Consider the following 22,929-nt stretch of genomic DNA (forward strand, 5'->3'; position numbering starts at 1 on the left):
TTTTATACTGTGACACAAAAGCCAATAGAGCTATTTCTGACGCTATTCCAACCTTATCCTTCAGCAAGATATTTGAACTGTTTAAATTGCAAAACTTTGTTCTTTTGTCCTTCAGGTTTGCATCTTCTAAGCATATTATGTGTTTTAGTATACAAAGACATTGCCTACCAAGTCTGAATCAAGTTTTGGCAGCACCTTTTGATGTAGAATGCCTTTGAAGTAAAACACCTTTTCATTTCAATCCAGGTTTATCTTCTGGAATATCTAGAAAAGTCTTTGTTTTCTAACTCTATCATTATCTGCTTTCAATTATGTTAGATCCGAGCAATTGATATTTTAAAAAATTTAATAGCTCTAAGGCATATGACATACCAATTTTAGGAACTGAATGGTAAGAAATAGAAAATTGGAAACTGCAAACTGAGAAGTCCAACAGTTATACTTTATACATATAAGGAATAATCTGTTACTATTAGAGCTAAAAATGATATAGTAATGAATAGCTGCATTGTACAAAACAATTCTAGATTGAGAGCTGATTATTTACCAATTTTTTACCTTTTATGTGAAAATTTAGCTATTGGCATATTACAACATAAGAAAATGCCCTTGAAACAGAGATATTACATTTTAATTAAAGAATTAATCACATATAAGTTCTCTCCAGTTTAATATTTTTTGTATAAATAATCCTTGCCCTAATATTAAACCTGTCTTTTAAAAATCTGAATATCACCACAGTTTACACACTAGTAAATTGCAACTTTTAGGTCTGTTGGGAAATTGATGTACTCAAATAATTTCATGAAGCTGAAAATAAGGGGAGTTGACAGGGTAATAAAATATAATATTTCACCATTGATGTTCTAAACCACTAGAAAACACAGCTACATTATTTTAAAATACAAGTTAATTAAATGTGGGCTAAGCATGCCAAGTTTTCAACAATGCGAAAGTCCAGCTTAAGCATATTTTTCTATTCCTTTCCTATCATAAAAAAGGTACATTTTCAACAAGTATACAAAGATTGGTTCAATTAATTTCAGATGAAGAATACTCTTCCTTGTTAATGAATTGAAACCTTTTTTCATTCAGAGTGTATATATGTTACATCTGGGTTCTTTCATCCAGTCCTTGAAGACATTTTGGTAAAAATAAAACTTCTATATGTTTATGCAATTCTTATAGATATATGTATTTGTTATATATTACTCACATATAACAAATATTGTAATTAGAATAGCCACTATTGAGCCAACAGTAGGTATGACAAATCCCATTTCATGATACAGGTCTCCAGACATATTCATTCAATCTTCAATCTTCACTGATTCACTCCAATTCAAAATTATTCCTGTTCTATATTATATTTCCATTACTAGCAATGTGATAAATATCTTGGAGGTTTGTCCAATCAGTCCAGGATTGTGGTGAGTATACTCTGAATATCTCCTTATGCCATCTTTGCCATTTTGCAAAAATGGTATCTGTTTCTTTTTTACAACCCCTACCCATAATTAGTAATCCTGGCTACTTGGCTAAGTGAATATTTGGCAGATTATGCTGTCTTGATTGTATGTCATCATATATGAACGGTGTGGGGGCCTAGTAGTGAAGATGTTTGCCTCCCACTCAAAAGTTTGAAATTTCAATCCTAGGTAGCAACAGATGTATCCCTCTCAAGGCGCAAAGGGAAAATATCTACTGCAAACTCCATATAGCCATCAGGAAGGGCATCTAGCCAATAAACATTCAGCTCCATTCAGTTAACCCAACCCTATCCCGAATAAAGGGTTTACAGTGTTGTAAAAAGAAAAAAAAATGTATGTCAACATATATAAGTTGAGATAGTGAAAGATGGCTTCTTCTTCTAAGCAGTAGAGTTCTCACAAGCATTGTTCCATAAGCTTGGATATTGAGCCAATGTATCACAATGTAAATGTTTTGGCCCTTTTTTTAAAGTTTGATGGAAAATCCAATATGACCTTCCAAGCTTGACGTGTATTCATCAGTAGTGAGTTTACAGAAACTGTAGTTTGATTCTCCTCCTTTATGTACAGCAAACGTTTACTGAATGCAGGTAGGAAAACAGAAGAAGAATAGCCAGATTCCACTTTTCAAGATAACTTGATTATGTTCATCAAGGGTTATTCACTGTTTTCATCTTTGTCAGAAGATGCAGGGCTATCCCGAGGAGGCAGCAGGTCATAGTGGCAAGGAATGTGGCTGTTTTTTGGTAAATCATAAAGATCTTGGCTGATGGGTCCATTATTACTTAAATTGCCTTGGACAACACTAACTGTTGGTTCTGCAATTTTAAAAATGTATGCGTTATTACTCTGATATTGTGAGAAAGAATCATAAAGTTTAATCAAAATTAATGAATTCATTCATTTAGAAGTTTCCATGCTTTAAACAAGACTCTCAAAGGGAGGAAGCTACTGATAGCAAGTAGCTTTGCCAAAAAAGGAGACGCAGCTTCCCTTAATTACCTCAACCAGTAATAAATAAACATGAGGCCAAAGTCACCCAGGGACTTCTTGTGTTTCAGGAAGTTCTTAGGATGAAAGACAGGTGGGTTGCTGCCAGTTCGGCCTGGTTTGACCAAACCGGTAGTGGCAGTGGCGGACGGCTCAGCCCAGATACTTCTGCACATGTGCAAAGGCATTGCGCATGCAAGCGCATACACATGCATGAGCAAACTGATAGTAAACCAATTAGCAACCCACCACTGGTGAAATTGAAACAATGGTCAATTCAGGTGGTGGGATAAAAAAATCTAATCAATCAATCACAGAAAAGGTGTTTTATTTCCAGGAGTATGTATAGTGAAAAATCTTTGGGTCATATTGGTAATGAAACTCATAAAACTTAAATCTTTGGGGAAAATCTACTCTAAAAATAGGTGATAAAATGTTCTATTGGAAAACTGGAGCAGAAGCTTTTGTGATTTTAAACTAATAATGGTTGTTTTAAGGATTTATCCTGACTTCAAATTAGATTTGGTCTTCCAATTCACAACAGTGGTGGTATGTTTCAACTTAAGCATGTCCTAATGGATCCATGTACACCAGATGGTTTGGCTGCTCCAAAGGCATCTGAGATACTCAATTATTTGAAGGAATCCATGGCAGAAGTACAATTTGTAACGTATCTCTATTTAAAGTTTAAGTATATTTTTAAAATAGAACTCTTGAGATATTCAAAAAGTGGACTCAAGAATAAAAATCTTGGCTAATAAAGATTAGAAACAATGTACAATGTACTTACAAACTTTAAAATGTATCAATATATTTGAGATTGATTCATCAAAAACTTGTATTATGACCATATTGGACTCCCTAAGCAATGTGCTTAAAAGAATAATCAACTTTCTTTGTTGTAGGTATAAAAAAAATTGAGGAATCATTGATCCATATTGTGGGGTTATATGATCATCTGGTATCTTTTTGGAATAATATTTATTGTATATAAAAAGTGGAATGGTATTTTAATATACACTATATTGCCAAAAGTATTTGCTCACCTGCCTTTACTTGCATATGAACTTACTGTAAGTGACATCCCATTCCTAATCCATAGGGTTCAATATGACGTTGGTCCACCCTTTGCAGCTATAACAGCTTCAACTCTTCTGGGAAGGCTGTCCACAAGGTTTAGGAGTGTTTTTATGGGAATTTTTGACCATTCTTCCAGAAGCGCATTTGTGAGGTCACACACTGATGTTGGACGAGTTTACGTGGCCTATCACTTTGTGGCTGAGTTGCTATCATTCCCAAACAGTCTTATAATACACCTGACAGTTGACTGTGGAATATTTAGGAGCAAGGAAATTTCACAACTGGATTTGTTGCACAGGTGGCATCCTATAACAGTTCCACGCTGGAATTCACTGAGCTTCTGAGAGCGACCCATCCTTTCACAAATGTTTGTAAAAACAGTCTGCATGCCTATACATCTGTGGCCATGGAAGTGATTGGAACACCTGATTCTGATAATTTGGATGAGTGAGTGAATACTTTTGGCAATATAGTATACATAAAAGTACATTAATATACATGTCATTATGTAAAATGGTTACACAATGTGCTAAATAATAAAATAAAATAAAAAAAATAAAATCAGATTTATGGAAAAATCCTAATATGTTAATGTGATGTTGAAATCAATATGAAACTTTTGGAATTATCTAGGATGTTTTGATTGTCCAACTTTGAATGAGAATATTCAATGATGTAGCAGTAGCAACTGTCACTACTTATTCATTCTCATGGTCCCGGAATTCCTCTTTATTTAGAATGTGGATTTCCTTTGCTAAAGCTGCCATCCATTAGTAGCTGTCCTATGCTTGAACACTATAGAGTTGCTGCATTTGTTTCTGCAAAAGTCTTTCTGCTGAGCATCTTTGTCTTTTATTACCCTGGAGCTTCCCGATAGACTGTCCTATCTCCTTCTTGACACTGTGTTATTTCCCATGAACACAGACTTCCCAGAATAACTGAGCCCACTTTCTGCCTCAAGCTGTCTAATGTCTACCTGTGACAGACAAACAAGATAAATGAAGCTTAGGCTCCAATCTTAAACTTAATTCAGAACCAACTTCAGTGCTTCCCCATTAATAGTAACTGAAAAGCACAACATATCAGCTGCTGTTTTCCCATGTCGCTTATATGTTTTTTTAATCAATTTTATTCTGCATTCCATGACAAGACATTTGAAGTGGAGCTGAATTTTCAGGAATTGTAGTTGACTTATATAACACATGCCAAATTGAACATAAACTTCTTTTAAAGAGCTGCCAATATCATTTTTATTTCCTTGCAAAATTGGAAATAATTTTGGGCATAGTTGCCTCTTACAAGAAATAAGTCCTGCCAAGTTTTCAGATGATAACGTCCAACAATTTTATACTATTTTTTCAGCAACTACCAAATAACCAGAATGAAATTGTGAAAAAAGTTCTTCACTTTCACAGTATTTTTATTTAATAAATGTATGTTTATTGACATAATTGTTTCATTTTCCTCATTTTGGACTCACTAGCAATTTTTTAATCAGTTATATGAAAAAAACTTTAATGTTATGGCTCTTCAACTAATGAATTAGTCCTCATGTAGCACTTAAATGATTTCTGCTTAAAATAATGTTTTTTCCCTTTTCCAGGCTCTTTTGATAATGGCATTAAACAATTTGCATTCATTTCAAAATAGTATTTTATCATGACAACACAAGATAGATGAGAGCCTCCTAGGACAGCATCCTAATGCCTTCTTAAAAAATTAAGATTTTTTAAAAAATCAAGTTGTTCATTATCATTATTGATAAATTAGAAGATGGTAGAGTTCTAGAAACTGACAGACTACTAAAAAAAAAAACAACCAAGAAAAACAGAACAAAAGTTACTGTAACATAAGAAGTACATTTCTAAAATTGGAACTTACCAACTTCATATACATTTTTGTTAGATGAAACAGAATTATTAATTTCTGCATAGGCAGAATCCCTGTGTGCTGGTGATTTCATTTCAACATATCCACATTCTGAATTTTTTGGCATAAGTGCTGGTGGATCTTTAATAGTAGCATATGGATTTTCAGAGCTACTTAAGGAACAGTTACTTAAATTATATTCAGAATTCTTTATTAGATCTAAGAAAACACAAAAATGATAATTTAATGGTAATATAGAATGACAACGAATAACAAACTAGAATTATTGTTTGAAACATTTTGGTTATTTGCAAAGTTTCTATTTTTAGTGCAATGTATACAGCAATAACAGTGAAACAAATCAGCAAATTAATTCATGCTAAGCCAATGTTTTCTTCTGCATTGTTTCTCATTGTATTCACAGTGAATTTAATGAAAATGAAAGTCCTTGGAATAGTAGCCGATTATAAACTTGATATAAATCAGTATCATGATGAGGCTGTAGAAAAAAAGCCAATATTGTTTTGGGCTGTATCTACAAAAATATAGTTTCTGAATCATGTGGATTAGTATTTCCACTTTCGTATTGCAATGAGTTCTGGGCACATTTATAGCATTTAGATAAAATTGAAGAGGTTCAGAGAATAAGAAAGAAAAACTAAACCTTGTGAAGGGAGGTTGAAGAAGATCAGAATGCTTAGCCTCAGCGTAGGTCATAGGGTAATGAAGATTCATATTTTTTTGCTGGCAAAACCAAAAAGTGTAACTAAAGAGAAGATGGGCTAACATTTCTTGGGAGCAGGTGTATATGATAATAGTTTAATAAGGATTTCTTGGCTGATCAATAACCAAAAAGGTAGTAACTCTGTTAAATAAAATGATGGATGGAAAGCAGGGGTAGATTCCGGCAGAGACTACTGCCAGTTCACTCAAGGACATGCCGCGCACGTGTGCTTTGCACATGCATGCACATGCACACTACAACTAAAATTGATGTGCGCATGCATAGTACAACTAAAATTGTTATGTACATGCGCAGAAGCAAAAAACAAGATGGTGGCGCCTATGGCAGCACCGAGAGAACCGGTTTGGTGGTGTAGCAAGCCTGGGTCGCTGCCAGTTCCAGCGACCCAGGTGGCCAAGCAACTACTAGTTCGGTCGAACTGGTCCGAACTGGTAGGAATCCACCACTGGTGGAAAGATGCCAAAAGGCCTAAGGGAAAAACCTATTTTTGTATTCTTTTTCTTTAAGTTCAGGTGTAATGCAACATATTAAAAAACTTTACATAGTATCAAAACATACAAACAGTCCTTGACTTATGGCCACAATTGAGCCCAAAATTTCTATTGCTAAGCGAGATAGTTGAGATAATGAATTTTGCCCCATTTTATGATCTTTCTTGCCACAGGTGATAAGTGACTCACTGCAGTTGCTAAGTTAGTAATACAATTGTTAAGTGAACCTGAATCCCTTCTGTCAGAAGATTGCAAAAGGTGACCACATGAACCAAGACACTTCAACCGTCATAAATATAAGTTAGTTGCCAAGTGTCCAACTTTGGTTCCCACGTGACCATGGGGATGCTGCAACTGTCTTAAGTGTGAAAAATAGTCACAAGTTACTTTTTTCAATGTTCTAAACTTTGAATGGTCACTAAATGAAAGAGTGTAAGTTGAGGGCTACCTGTGTTTCTGAAGTTCATGAATTAAAATATTCTCAGAATTAATTTATCGTTCCTATATATTTTATGGGTTCTATCCAGAACAGGATCAGGTCCAGGGATGCCTAACTTCAAGAAATCTGCCATATGCCGATATATTTTCTTTTGGCGAAATGTCATACTCACCTTTCAAGGATTTCCCCAAGCAGCTTCTGTCCGCTCCAAAAACTCCTGTCAATAATGGACAAGAAGAGAATCTAAATATATTACTAGTCTCTTCTGCTGGGAAGAGTTATATCCATTGCACTAATTGTTCCTAATTTCTAAAATCTATTGTATCAGGTTTGGAACAGTCTGTTTTCATGTTCCTACCTAATTCATTGTGGTAGCCTCCATGCTTCCAATCAGCTGGCAATGTCCCTGTGTAATCCGTGATGGGAGCACGCTTCTGGGGATCCATGTTTTTAAGATTCACAAATAGTTGGTTCTTGATTGACTGTTTCAAATTAAAAAGAAGGTAAATAATGATATATTTCAATATATAGAAGGCAACTAAAAGTGTGGTGTTTTACAAGTATAGTCTTTTTTGAGATACGCAGTTCATATGTCCACGTAGCACAAAATATGCAGCCTTTTTATTTTCTTACCTTTGACAGAGTCATCCTATTCCTGTTGTTGGCATTTGCTGTATTTGAGCATTGTGTTAGAGTGTGATAGCTGGGGTTGGAGAAGTAGTGAGTATTAGTGTTTCCACCATTATTATGAGTAACAGTTTCTGAAAAGAAAAAAAAACTTTTATCATTACCCATCCTTGGCTTTATATTGTAATTCTTAAGAACTATCAAACAACTTTCCTAGAATTAAAGCACAGATTAAGAATGATTTATATCATTGCTTTGCAATACTTTTTCATTCCTAAATTATTATTATTTTTATTTTAAAAAATTATTTTATTTTGATTCAAACATCATCTTTCATTAAACAATGTGTTATCTGGGTACAAATATTTTGTGCAAACATTTTATACAATAACAATTACAATTTACAGCCATATTTATTATTTTATCTATAACTTAATACTAATACTAATACTGTACCTAATACTATAACAATCCTATTCTTATTTAACTTTGTTAAAAAAAATTCTCTATTTCACTCATCTGCTTTCCTCCACTTTTCATATTTATTCTCTAACTATTGATAAAATGATTCCCATATGTTATAATAATCGGATTGTTCCTTTTCTTTGATTTCAAGTGTTAACCTATTCATTTCTGCACATTCTAATATTTTTCCTAATCACATTCTTATCCATAGGAATCTCTTCATTTTTCCAATTTTGTGCAAATACAATTCCAGCTGCAGTTATTACATGAATTATCCAGAGGTGAAATTCAGCAGGTTCTGTCAGGTTTTAGAGAACAGGTAATGGAAATTTTGAGTATTAGGACAACCAGCAAATACCACCTCTGGCTGACCCCAGAGTGGCATGGGAATGGAGATTTTGCAATATCCTTCCCCCAGGAGTTTGTTTGTTTGTTTGTTTGTTTGTTTATTTGTCTTGTATGCCGCCCACTCCTGGAGGACTCCAGGCGGCTCACAAAAGACAAGGGAAAGGGGGGAACAAGACAAAGACAACATATTAAAAACAAAACCAACATTCACAATTTCTATGGAGGTAGATGCTTCTCAGCTCCCCCCAGCCTGCTGGAACAGCCAGGACTTGGTGGCTTTGCGGAAGGCCGGGAGGGTAGTAAGGATCCGGATCTCAACAGGGAGCTCGTTCCAGAGGGCCGGAGCTGCAACAGAGAAGGCTCTCCCCCGGGGAGTCGCCAGCCGACATTGGCTGGCAGATGGAATCTGGAGGAGACCCAACCTGTGCGATCTAATTGGTCTGAGAGAGGTGAGGGAATGGGGATTTTGCAGTATCCTCTCCCTGGAGTGGGGTGGGAATGAAGATTTTGCAGTATCCTTCTCCTGCCACCCCCATCAAGCCATGGCCACAGAACCAGTGGTAAAAAAAATGAATTTCACGACTGGAATTATCAAACATACATTTTCTTTACTGTAAGTTTCTGGTAGAATCATTCATTCCTAAATTAATCTACTGAACTTAGTTTAGTCTTTTCCTCAAATACACTAGGACATCAATTAATATTTCACAGTTTTATGAAAATAAAATGCATATCTCTCTGCATTCTATTTTTTTTTAATTAATTCAAATTATTGCTGGCCTTTCATCGCTTTTATGTGGATGTTTTAAATGCAGCTTATTACCAAAATGAAATATAATTGTTTTTTCAGTCTCTATAAAGGTCAAAGCAGATATAATATTCCGCTATACATATAATTTGCAATGTAATACATCCATTCCTTTCCCACACCCACATATCAATTTCTTTTTAAATAACAAGTAATAAATTCATTAGCAAGAACAATGAATGTTAATCTGTTTGGTTTCCCCATACTGTCTATAAATTGTCCTGATAAAGCAAGACAAGTAACTAATTTTTTTTCCAAATATTATTGGATTCCCATCATTGTTTCATAGTAGCCATTCTTGCTAGATGAGAACTTGAATTCAACAACATCTTGAAGATCAAATATTGCTTGGTTAAAGACATTTCATTACTTTGGACTACAACTAAGCAATGTACAGAAAGTTAGTGGTTAACAAGTAGCAGGTGCTAAATAATCTCAACTATAAAATGCTATACTGAGGGTATAGAAAGAATTTTAGATTTTCATTTTTCTTCATAGTACTGTGATCTATCGATATGGCCACTAGGAGTCGAAAACATCTTAATTGAACATAATCAACCAATCAATCAAAGCAAAATATTCTGTTTCTATAAAATTTTCTAACAATGTACAAAGCCCTTAACTACTGGAACAATTTTTAAAATTTTCTTTGCTATAATTATGTCTAACAGATGTATGTCTATGGCGATTCTCAGTCATCCAGGTCATGGTTTTCCCAAAGATACTTTTTAAAGAACTGGACCTTTTAGTTTTTTTTTTCTTTGAATATGTTTTGCTTCTCATCCAAGAAGCTTCTTCAGCTCAGAAGCTCAGAGCTGAAGAAGCTTCTTGGATGAGAAGCGAAATGTCTTCAAAAAAAACCAGAAAGTCTATATGTCTAACAGGGATAGAATTAATGCTTGCAGTACTGTATTTTTACCTGAAATTGTATAATCTGCATTGATAACTCTCATGGCAGGTGTATAGGTAACTGCTGGCATATTTGTTTCTTTCCCTTTCTGCTTTTGTCTATAAATAATGAACAATGCAAGCAGAAAAAGGACAACAAGGACAAGAATTATGATTCCAGCAATGGCTCCAATTTGGTAAGAATCAGCTGGGATGGCAGCGCTAGTACGGCTTAAACTGTTCAGGTTTCCTACAATGATCACCCCTGCTGCAAAAACAAGAAAAGAAAAAGAAAAGAAATGAAAAAGGCAGTCATAAACACATAAAAAAGTCCTATGTGCATATTTTTATTTGGATTGCCTAAGCCTGAAAAATATACAGTATACTAGAAGCATATGACATGTTTTGAAATATTGTTCAATCTCAACTCTGTTGTAGTCTACTGGCAGCATTCTGACACTGTTGCAATCCCACCCCCCATCTGAGTTAGAATATACTATTAAAAAATGGGTACATTTCCTGTAAGTTAGAAATAAATTTTAGAATGGCTATTTTAAGGTGGAAACGGGGCATTTGGGGACCATCACATTTCAATCGCAAAATGTTTTGAAAGTGTCTAATATACATTATTTTATAAATGGTTTAAGTAAGCTTGAAATTGGATAAGGAACCCGGTACTCAGATATTTTTTTAAAAAATATGCCATCACATAACAATTACATTGCATTAGTGAGTAATATATTTTAAAGAGTTGCTTTAAGAAACCTGGTTCTTTAAAAAGTCACTTCACAGAGAGTAGTACAGTAGTTAAAGCACTGAAATAGAATTGGACTCAAATTTCCAGTCAGCAATAAAGCTTTAGAGACTGTAGAATAATTCATTACCAGCAGTGTTATTATATAGCTTTCTGATTTGAGGTTCATCCAAACCAATTTTAGTCCCCCCCCCAAAAAAAAAATCAGTTGGCCAGACAATGCTAGAACTTGGCAACCTAAGTATTGCTGATTAATCTCTACATCAACAGCAGTGGTGGATTCCTACCATTTCGGAACGGTTTGGCCGAACCAGTAGTGGTTTGGCTGCCTGGATCACTGGAACTGGCAGCGACCCAAGCCTGCCACGCCTCCGAACCGGTTCTCCTGGCGGCGCCATACTTGCTGCCATCTTATTTTTTGATTCTGCGCATGCGCAGAGCATTTTTTTATTGCACTGTGCATTCACGCGCAGTACACATCAAGCGTGCATGTGCCCACAAGTGAACCAGCAGTAGCTGGAACCCACCCCTGAGCAACAGGTCTTGGCATTATCCAGAATGTCTACACAATTCTTGCCACTATGGCTAACACATATCTTCCTCTGCTCAATTCAGCCATTTTGGAGGCAGTGAGTCTGTGAAGTGAAAGGGAAGCAGCATAAAAGAAAGAAGGAAAATGTGGGTCTATGGCTTGAAGGTGCTTGCCCAACACCTTTGTGTCTTCTTCTCTGTCCATCTCCTGTTGGGGATCTGCAATCAAACTTGTCACACTATATCTTGGCCAGTGGAAAAATCTGATTGGCAGACATGGAAATGTTACTTAGATCAAATAGGTAGATGTTTAATTTTTAATCCTGAACCAATTTAGTTCAGATCAAGTCCTATTAATGTAAAACAGTTTTCTTTTGACTAAACTTACATTAGATTGTGATTAATCATGCTTAGGTTGGTGCCATGTAAAAGATAAAGAATTGTGTCTGATTATGCATATATCGAATGGGAGCGAGATTCTTACAAGCTTCACATATTGTGAAATTAAAACTCTCAGCATTCTTCATCAATGTCTAGTATTCTAACTTGAAAACTTAAATAGCAAAAGCAGCCACACAAATGTACTCTGGGAGGCAGTCATGTCACCTTTTTAATGAGCATTTTTTAGAAAATATTACCTTGGTCACATCTTGCTCCTTTCCAGCCAGGGCTACAGTAACAGGTTCCAGTGATATGATCACAAGTTGCGTTGTTCAGGCAATCACATATTTGCCGACAACCATAACCATAAGTACCCGGGGGACATTCTTTAGAAAGCAAGAAAAAGCACATAGAGGATTTACTTTATTACTTTATTTAAGAGCCGCACTGGTGCAGTGGTTAGAGTACAGTACTTCAGGCTACTTCTGCTGCCAGCAGTTTGGCAGATCGAATCTCACCAGGCCCAAGGTTGACTCAGCCTTCCATCCTTCTGAGGTGGGTAAAATGAGGACGCAGATTGTTGGGGACAATATGCTAACTCTGTAAACCGCTTAGAGAGGGGCTGTAAAGCACTGTGAAGCGGTATATAGTCTAAGTGCTATTGCTATTATTCTAATTTGCAGTCAGATTCATAAACTAGCCATAAGTGACTATGAGCAACTTAGAGTAAAACTGGGACTTCCAAATTCTTAGTAATGAAGAGTAAAGATTTTCTATGTTAATGGATATCCATTCATTAGCAGGGCAGGAAAGATTCCATTTTCCATTCAACATGTCTCTCCCTACCGTTTATGAAAAGCAGGCCTTAAATGAATTGATGGTATGTAGGAGGAAGGAGGAAGGAAATCCCTATTTCATGAAAGTAAGTTTTCCTGTAAAATAAAGTCACGTATGTATATTTACACTGCTGTAGCCAGATTAGTTTATAAGCTTTTTTGAAGCTCTATGAATAAATTCTTATTGCCTGCAGATGCAACAAGTTACCACCAGATGGCGAGATTTCACAAGAAGACTTTATACCTAAGCCATAACCTGATGTGCTGAATGATTATTATAAATGCAATCAAATACAATTTAAAATAAATACATGTACAATGTAGTATTCACACAATAAAAGATAATGTTGTCACCAGTTTTCTAAAAAGGCTCCACAGAAAATCAAGTTGCTAAAAAAGTTGGGAAACCATTTGTTACAATAGAAATCAAACTCTCGGACGTTATGTGATGTTTTACAGATATTATAAAAATATGTATGTTGAGTAATTGCATTAATTGAAGTTAAATTGTAGTTTCCTGGGTATTAACTGTAAACATTTTTCTCTAGAAAAAAACAAAGTTTAAGGGGAAAATACTAGTAAAATGTTTCTCATAATACGCCAAAGCCAACTATAATATTCAGAACATATACCAGTTTTTAGAGGAAAAGGAAAAGAAAATTGTAGATTGTTTTTGAACTGATGAAATATTATTGAAAGTAACTTCAGCTACAATGCAAATATCCATCTTAATCCTCCTATTTACATTACATTCTATTGATTTCAATGAAATGTGGATGCCAGTGACTTTGTTTAGAATTGCATTTTAAGGAGCTAACTATGTACTCTTAATCCCACCAAATTCAGTGAAAATCATGACTTAAGATCAAACTTTAAGTACCATCACATTGGATTGAATTCAGGATGTGTACATTACAGTTCATAATGTATTAAGAAGAGGTGGGTTTCACATAATGTTACCACCAGTTCGCCACACATCAAAACTGTGTGTGAGAGAGAGCGCAAGCTCGCTTCATGAGACCATGCGCCTTCTGTGCATACACATGCCCTTCCGCGCATGTGCTTTGCTCATGCAATGCAGCTTGCACGCATGCACACGGCTTAGAAAACATGGCTAAATAGGACGCCATAGAGGCCGGGCAGGTGGGCAGGTGGGTGGCACTCGCAGATGGCCACTACCGGTTCACCGGAACCAGTCCGAACAGGCTGAATACCACCATTGGTATTAAGTGCCATTGCCTTTATCTTATCCATTTAGGTATCCGTGTAAAATTTTATTATAGTCAGCCTAATCTAAATAAGAAAAAAGAGCTAAGTTCATTTTAATTATACATACATCTTCTCTTAACAATGTGTAAGAAAAGTTTCCAACTCACTCTGTTCACAGTATTTCCCCATGAATCCTGTGCGACATGTACATTGGCCTGATATGTGATCACAGTCAGCTCCATTCTCACACTGGCAGATTGAAGCACAGTCTATCCCAAAAAAACCCAGCGGACATCCTTGAAGAAGAAGAGCATAAGAAAATAAAATGAAGCAGTTTATGTTCAATAACTGCCACTCTGAAGCAAATAACCTAAGTATCTCTAAAAATACACAATTCATAATCCAAAGAAAAGATAAAACATTATTATCCTTAAAAGTGTTTATCATTGAAATAGCTCTGTAATAGTTCTCTAATAAAAATTCCTGAACTTCCATAGTAGGATCTTCATAGGGTATAATTCTGAATAAGTTGTATAAACTATGTTCTAAATCTCATTACTTTGAAAGAAATCCACTAGATTTTGAAAAAAAACTATTTTTGCATATATTCTAGAGAAACCAGAGTTATGAAACAACAAAATAATATCAGAGCAGAAAAGAACAGAAGCTTAAATAGTAATGATTCCAGTAACCATGAGTAACAGTATGCATTTCTTCCTAAAATTATGTAATTTTGGTGCAATGTAAATATATTGTTGTTGTTGTTGTTTGTGGTTAATCTTTGGTGAGATTCACAGCCTTTGATAGCTCAACAGCTCAAGTCCTAACCAAGGACCTAGGAACTGTTAAGGTAACGTTGGAGGATATAAGCTGTACCAAGTAGGGCGTTTTTTTGTAGAATCAGAATGTTCAAGTCTAATAAATTTAAAATTTCCAAATAGTGAGGTAGCCCTTTAGGTATTGCTCCAAGGGCTCCAATTACAATCAGGACAACACACAATTTCTTTTTCCACAGTTGCTCAACTTCAATTTGCAAATCCCAGTACTTTGTGATTTTTTCTTGCTGTTTATCTTCACTTCGTGAATCTCCAGGTATTGCAATGTCAATGAAAAATATTTTTTTCTTTTCAACTATTGTTATGTCAGGTGTGTTGTGGGCCAAGTGCCTGTCAGTCTGAATTCTGAAGTCCCACAAGATCTTGACTTTCTCATTCTCTAAAACCTTCTGAACCTGATGTTCCCAGTGGTTTTTGCTGTACTCAAATCTAAACTTTTGGCACAATTTCCAGTGAATGATCTTAGCAACACGGTCATGGCGTCGTAGGTAGTCAGTTTGTGAAATTTTGCTGCACCCACTGATCAAGTAGTCGACTGTCTCATCTTTCTCATTACAGAGGCAACATTTGCTGTTGGTGGTAACATGTTGAATTTTTGCCTTCATGCAGTTTGTGGCTAAGGCTTGTTCTTGAGCTGCCCAATTAAAGCCTTCTGTTTCTTTTTTCAGTGCTCCTCATCTTAACCAGTTCCAAGTTAGCTTTTGGTCAGCTTTGCCTTCAATACTTTTCAAGTATTGGCTATGCATAGCTTTGTTTTTCCAATTTTCAGCTTGCTTCTCAATTACTTCTTTCTTATATTCAGCTTTTGACTTAATTGTCTTTAAAAGGCCTCCTTTATTTATTTCCTTAATCATTGGTTCTTCACTTTTCTGGATGTAATCATTCAAGCTGTGTCTTTCTTCCACAGTCTGTTTTACTTGTAAGAGTCCTCGACCACCCTCTGCTCTTGGTAGATACAATCAGTCAACATCACTTTTAGGGTGAAAAGCATGATTCATTGTCATAAGCTTCCTTGTTTTTCTGTCCAAATTGTCCAACTCCATATGGGTACAGTCAATTATTCCTCCAGAGTATCAAATCACAGGTATAGCCCAGGTATTTATGGCTTTCCTCCATTCAATTTGGACTTTAATATCTTGCAAATTCGTCAAATGTACTTAGTTGAAGTTAATTCCTTGACTTTATTATGCATTAAGTCAGAGGCCTCTAAAATCCCCAAGTACTTGTAGCCTTCTTCTGGTTTTACTGCCTTTATCATTTCTTCATTCTCAAGTTGTATTCCATCATCTTCTATGACTTTGCCTGCTTTGGTTGCCATTGTTGCACATTTGTCAATTTTCAAACTGCATACCAATGTCTTGGCTAAATTCTTTTGTGCTTTCAATTAATAAATTCAGTTCAGCTTTTGTTTTACCAAACAGCTTCAAATCATCCATGTACACCAAGTGCAAAATTTTCAGTTGTTTCTTTGCAAGTTTGTATCCATAGTTCATCTTCTTCAAAATGATTGTCAATGGTAGCATTGTGAATATTTTTGTTGTTGTTGTTGTTGTTGTTGTTGTTGTTACTGTAGATGTGTATTCAGAAGCCACACACTCTCATTCTAATCAATAATTGTTTCAGAACTAATTGCCATTACTAGTAAAAATATTAGGAGGGCTACACTTTGTTTATAAATGATCTTCAAAAAACAGCTATGTGAACATCAAAAGTATGGCTGCAGCGCTTCCTGTAATTCTTAAAAGCAACTTCACTTTCTCCATGCTTCTGTGTAATCCACTCATTCAAGTCAATTGTGACTCTTAAAGCATTGACACTTTGAGTTGGGAAGGAGGGGATTCATGCAGAAGCCTAAAAAGATCAAACTGCTTAAATGAATAGAAAGGTGCTATATTCATGCAAGTTTGATGCATTTGTAATCATTTTTGAAACATGCACAGCTGTTGGAATTCTAATTTTGCATTCTGATTTATATCCTACTAGCTGAATACCTGTGCTCCGCTATGAAACTATGTGATTGGACTTGATAAATCGACACTTACAGTTTGAAAATTAATGATTAGTTACAATTGGCCTCTCCTCCCCCCTTCCCTCCTCAGGCTTGCCCCACAGAATCCTCTCCTCTCCCCTTCTCTCTCTCAGGCATGCCCCATAGAGGCCTCTCCTCTCCCCTTCTCTTCCTCAGGCTTGCCCCACAGAGGCCTCTCCTATCTTATTTCCTTCTCTCCCTCAGGCTCCTCTCCAAACTCCCAGCCCGCAGGCCGGATGAGTCACGCACTGGCCATGCCCAAGTGGTAGTTGGAACAGAGTTATTTTTGGGTTGGGAGGGGGAGTAGAATGTCTAACTCCTTAGTATCAGAGAGTGTTAATAATAATATATTATAATGATATAATAAATATATTGATGATCTGATGGTCATTTCGAAAAATCCTTTCTTAGCGAGCACCTAGAAGCCAAAAGGAACATACATGCCAAATTTCAGTTTTACGGTTCTGGAGATTTCATGATGTTGCATGAGTGGCATTTCGCTTTGATAGATAGATAGATAGATAGATAGATAGATAGATAGATAGATAGATAGATAGATAGATAGATAGATAGATACATACATACATACATACATACATACATACAATGCCATTTCTCACATTCTGACTTATGAATAATATTACTTGAGGGCATTAAAAATTCCTAATCTCATATAGATTATTTTGTCACCCAACAGGAGCGCCTCTAATTTTTAATGTTGATATTACTGTTTCTGAAATGCAGAATACATTTATCAAGGCAAACATGTTTAACTCACTTTGTGTGCAATAGAGACCAGTCCATCCTGGTGTACATTTACACTCTCCATCATAAGCGCTACAGTGAGCTCCATTGTGGCAATTGCATGTATGAATACAGTTTGGGCCCCAGTGAGAAGGAGGGCAAGCTGAAACAAAACAAATCAGTTAGCCTTATCGCAGTAGAAAAATATGCAGAATAAATAAGAGTTTTGTCTGAGAGATTGTGCATAAAAAAATTATTCAATTTTTAAAGAAAACGTTTAAAAATATAGCAAGTGAGAAGACTACAATGAGACTATCAAAATTTTGGTTTACTTGGGTTTTTTATGTCCTGCATAATGAACAATTTGCTGTGGAGAAGGCAATGATGAGTAAGGCATGCCAAGTCATACATATATTTTAAAAAAACAGAGTTTTATGGAAATAATTCCAAAGGCTTTTTAAAGTAATGGGGATACTTCTTTCTTTAAATATTATTCCTTTCACGGGAATGATATAAAATGGATATTCCTGGTTTAAAAGTCAACCTTAACATTCAGTATATCTCCTTTCCTTCAGCTGGCACATTCATTTCTTCCAATTTATCAGTTGCTCATTGGTAAGGAAATAAGAACCAATATCATTTACCAAGGGTAGATGAAGACCAAGGTGGACAAGAGTCCAGAACTGGACCTAGGAGAGAAACAACTGACTTGGAAGAAAGGGGATGCAACACTATTAAGTCCTGTTCTCTTAACTAACTTTCCCAGTCCCTCCACCCCATTCAGCCTGTTCCATTCATCCATCCCATTAGCATTGAGGACCCAGATTGTTGGGGGCAGAATGCTGAGTGTAAACTGCTTAGAGAGGACTGTAAAAGCAGTATGAAGCTGTATATAAGTCCAAGTTTTGCTTGGACTATTGCTATTGACCACCCTATGCAGAACACATCTGAAGATAGGTGCAAAAGATTCATTGAGTTCTACTAACCAATGGCCACTTTGAACATGAGCTTCTGCCACCCTCTCACTTCTGTTGCAAAGATAATGACATTTCTTCTTGCCAGGCATCCAGGAAGATGCTGCTTGCACTCAACATTTTCCTCAGTCTGTACTACCCTTGAAGAGCAGCAGAAACTCAGCAAGCAAAGACTTAAAAAGTCCTTCAATTCCATCTTCGTATGCATACATAAGAAATGAATTAAGTCTACAATTGGTCAGTGAGATAGGTGAGCAACCTATGAACATTTCTTCTAAGGCTTCCAATTATTTTTGCTAGTAGAGGACAGAAGATTGGACCTCACTAAATGATCCCGTTGTCAGTGAAAGATACTGTTGGAAGGAAACAGTAGCTCTCCCCCACTTCTGAACTATTTGCCTTAAGCATATGCTTTCTATACTAGTCTCTTCTGTGCCCACTAATTTTGTCAGCCAATTTCTCTCATAAAGACTCCATCACCAAAAGCATGTTTCTCTCTCTCTCTCTCTCTCTCACACACACACACACACACACCAAAAACCCCTCTTTAAATAAAGGGATTCTACTTATCAAAAACTTTGGCAACAGGAGGATGGCAATTACTGTGTACACAATTACTGGGACTACATTCTTCTGAAATAACATTTCCCAGTTTTCCCACCTTTCTAAATTATTTTCATTTTCAGTCTCTACACAGTGTTTTCTTATCCCACAAATTGTTACTGTATCTATTTCTCTCTTTGTGAGTCAGTTGGAACTAAGCTTCATTCATTTCAAGTTGTAGACTGTTTCTCCCTAACTTTGTTCTCCACTGACACTTCCTTTTTATTGACCTCCCCCCCTTCTCCTTTTAGCTGTGCCTTGCTGTACTTTCACTAGATTAAATCTTAAATTTTCGTTAGGTGAATGGACGTGTGCAAAACTCAGTATGCCAGCTACTTCTTCATTACAGTCCAAACTCTAGTACCATCAGCCTGTCAGCAGTTCAGTACACTAATTGGCAACCATCTTGTTCTCTGACCATTCTGGTCTTTATCTGAGTTTTACTTATTAGTTAGCAGATGGCCAGTAGGTGGAGAACACATAAAAGTACATGTTTTTTCAGAAAACATGTGAGACTACATATAGGAAAGAACTTGTATCTTTGAGAAACTTGACTTCTCCCCAAAACACTAGGTATGCAGGGCGTGGGGGGACCCACACTGTTTTAGTCTGTTACAGCTGTGCTTGTCTTTATACACTTATCAAGGATGGTTCCATATTTTCCAGCTTCTTCTTTGTGAACATTTCCATGGATAAAATACAGGAATGTTTTTTATTTATTTGTAAAGCAAATACTTAAGAGCTACTGAATTATTTATAGAGTTTATATTAGTGGCTATGTTGTAAAGTTTGATTTTTTTCAAATGTGGATAATGCACATGGCATATATCTCACACACTATTAGATATGTAAATATAGTGAGATAAATTAGCCATGCTGCTTTAATCATTTTATTTGTGTGGGAAAAGATTTTATGAATTAAACTCTAATGAAATATGGCCCAAATAGAAACTTCCCAAAGAAGGAAATGCTAGTACTTACGCTGGGAGCAATCACTACCAATCCAGCCAGGATAACATTGACAAGACTTGTCAATTGGATTACAAGTTCCATTATTTGTGCATGTGCAAACCCCTGCGCAGTTCTTTCCAAATCTTCCTCTGGGACAAACTATAGAAATAAAATACAGAGGTCATGAATGTTTATGCTTTTATACTTCTGCCTTGGTGGCACAGTGGTTAGAATGCAATATTGCAGACTAACTCTGCCCACAGCCTGGAGTTTGATCCTGACAGGCTCAAGGTTGACTCAGCCTTCCATCTTTCTGAGGTCAGTAAAATGAGGAACCAGATTTTGGGGGCAATATGCTGATGTTCCAAATCACCCAAAGAGTTCTCTAAAGCACTATGGGGCATATATAATAGCTATTGCTACTTTTTATTTTTTAGATACTTTTATATTAATAGTCAGATGTCAGTAGCTATCTTTTTTTTTCTATAACCTTTGTTTTTCCTATCCATTTCTCTGGTTTCCTTCTCTTTATCTTTGCAGACTTCTCACATTCTCTCATTATCCAGGATTCACTCTGTTTATGTATCTTCTGTTTATATCTTTGCTCTTTTTCCCTGCCTTTTCAGTGTGGTATATTCACCATGCTGCTTCTCTTTAGTCCTTGTTCTCACTTAGCACTCAACAATCTTATTTCAGTAAGTAAAATATCATATATGGAAAACTATTTCCATGACTTATTTTTTGTTAGCACAAGGTAACCAAAAAATAAAAGGATCTGGAACTATTTTTTCTGATTAACAATCAGCTTTCATGAGCTGAAGTTCACTCCATCATATAGTAGTTGGGAAAGATTTTACTCCAGATGATGATGATGATGACGACGACAATGATGATGGTAATTACCACAGGGTGAGCCATGATTTTTAAAGAATACTTATATGTATTTAGATATACATTTTATATATAACATGGAAGATGATTCTTGAAAATGCAGAACCACCATTTGGATCCAATTTTTTGACTGTAAATAATAGGATACTGAGCTTGTCAATCAGAAAGGTCAGCAGTTCAGCGGTTCGAATCCTGCTGCGAAACAGGGTGAGCTCCCATTATTTTTCCCAGCTTCTGCCGACCTAGCAGTTTGTAAGCATGTAAAAATGCAAGTAGAAAAATAGGAACCACATTTGGTGAGAAGGTAACAGTGTTCCATGTACCTTCGGCATGTAGTCAAGCCGGCCACATGACCACGGAGACATTTTTGGACAACACTGGCTATTCGGCTTTGAAATGGAGATGAGTACAGCCCCCTAGAGTCAGGAACAACTAGCACATATGTGCAAGGGGAAACCTTTACCTTTATGTATCATTTACTAATTAAGGCTATGTTGCTCAGTACAGCAACTCTTACAATGATTTGTACAAGCCTAGCAAATAAATGTGTTACAAAGACAAAGCTGAGAACCGTTGTTGGCATTATTTGGTGATCCTACCTTCATTACAGAGAGCTCCAGTAAAACCAGGTAAACAGTCACATAGTCCTGTCACATGATGGCATGGGCCACTGCTGTGAACACAGTGGGGGCAGGCCTGGTTACAGCGATGTCCATAAAATCCAGGAGAACAAACTGAAAGAAGAAAGATGCTATCATATTCACCTTCCACACATACTTATCTAATCTGGAAGAACTGAGCTAAATTCATTTGGAGAGATTTGGAAATACTGGAGAGGTTCTAATTTATGCAGATTTGTTTCATACAGTTTCAAGTATTAAATCTTCTCTCAATGAAGCTGGTCTCCTCATCCATTTGAGTCACTACTGACATTAGGGACATACATTTTGTTTTCTTGCCAACATTATGAAAATTATATACTATTGCTTCTTTCAGGATTTGTTTTCAACTTCCAGTGATTTCCCTTCAAGGTAATAACTATTTGAGATTTAAAGACAGTTTGATACACAATGAATTTGTACCTAAAATTGCTGTTATTTTTATTAGTGTCGCTGTATATAAAACCATTATGTTCATAATTTAATGTTTCCTTGTCATAATTGTCACTACAATTCGGTAGTTTAAATATTTTTCTCTGTACAAGAGCAAGTGCAGACAGCTGCATGCTGCTGTTTATTTTTGTTCCATTCATGATTTAAAGAAAAAAAACCTATTCACTCTTATGGCAATATACCAGTCCTTCCTTCAGAGAGAAATTTGAATTGACTGAGGAAGAAATAAATTGTTGGGTAGAATTTATTTCTTTATAGCTCTAATATTCTGGCATTCCTTTAAGGACGAATCAATATATTAACAAATGTTTCAAGTTATTAAACAGCAATTAACATTGACAAGACTAACTTTTGCCTTTACATGTTTAGAATTGTCTAGAGTTCTAACCAGCCTGACATGTTTGAAAGAGGTTCCTTAAGAAGGAAAAACAAAGCATTCCAGTCACATCAAATTTTCAGTTAAAAAAAAATGCCCACCCATAATTTCTCCCTTCTCTCTTCATGCAAGTTAGCTACAGTTGTATAAACATAATTAGTGCAACTATCCTTTCTAATGCGATATTGTCCCAAATATACTAAGAATTTATCCTGCCTCATATATAATAAACAGAGTCTCCAGGCTACGTCTATGTTATAATGCCTTTACTTCATTTAATTTACAGTGCTTCAGCATTAACTGAATGATTAACTCTGAATGTCATTAGAGATTGTTGTCAGTCTTGCAAACTCCTGTGTAGCTTCAGTTCAATTCATTGGGGTTGATGTGGGAGTAAATTTGATGGATTAAACATCCCATAGATAAAGGGATGGTTTAACATCAATCACTCAGATTGTTTTG

General features: G+C 35.9%; 1 protein-coding gene across 1 annotated transcript in view; it reads right to left on the bottom strand.

Moving 5' to 3' along the window:
- Positions 1 to 2,147: 2,147 nt before the first annotated feature.
- The window catches only part of MEGF10 (multiple EGF like domains 10), an 82,842-nt gene continuing 62,060 nt past the window's right edge, over positions 2,148 to 22,929 (bottom strand). Inside the window, exons 14-24 of the mRNA XM_032214117.1 lie at positions 21,579 to 21,713; positions 20,119 to 20,247; positions 17,595 to 17,723; positions 14,119 to 14,247; positions 12,164 to 12,292; positions 10,272 to 10,508; positions 7,738 to 7,865; positions 7,463 to 7,586; positions 7,277 to 7,321; positions 5,442 to 5,648; positions 2,148 to 2,308 (exon numbers count right to left, since the gene is read on the bottom strand). Coding sequence (XP_032070008.1) covers positions 2,148 to 2,308; positions 5,442 to 5,648; positions 7,277 to 7,321; positions 7,463 to 7,586; positions 7,738 to 7,865; positions 10,272 to 10,508; positions 12,164 to 12,292; positions 14,119 to 14,247; positions 17,595 to 17,723; positions 20,119 to 20,247; positions 21,579 to 21,713 — 1,553 coding nt within the window. The remainder of the gene's footprint in view (positions 2,309 to 5,441; positions 5,649 to 7,276; positions 7,322 to 7,462; positions 7,587 to 7,737; positions 7,866 to 10,271; positions 10,509 to 12,163; positions 12,293 to 14,118; positions 14,248 to 17,594; positions 17,724 to 20,118; positions 20,248 to 21,578; positions 21,714 to 22,929) is intronic.

Source organism: Thamnophis elegans, chromosome 3, assembly GCF_009769535.1.
Source record: "Thamnophis elegans isolate rThaEle1 chromosome 3, rThaEle1.pri, whole genome shotgun sequence".
Taxonomy (NCBI): domain Eukaryota; kingdom Metazoa; phylum Chordata; class Lepidosauria; order Squamata; family Colubridae; genus Thamnophis; species Thamnophis elegans.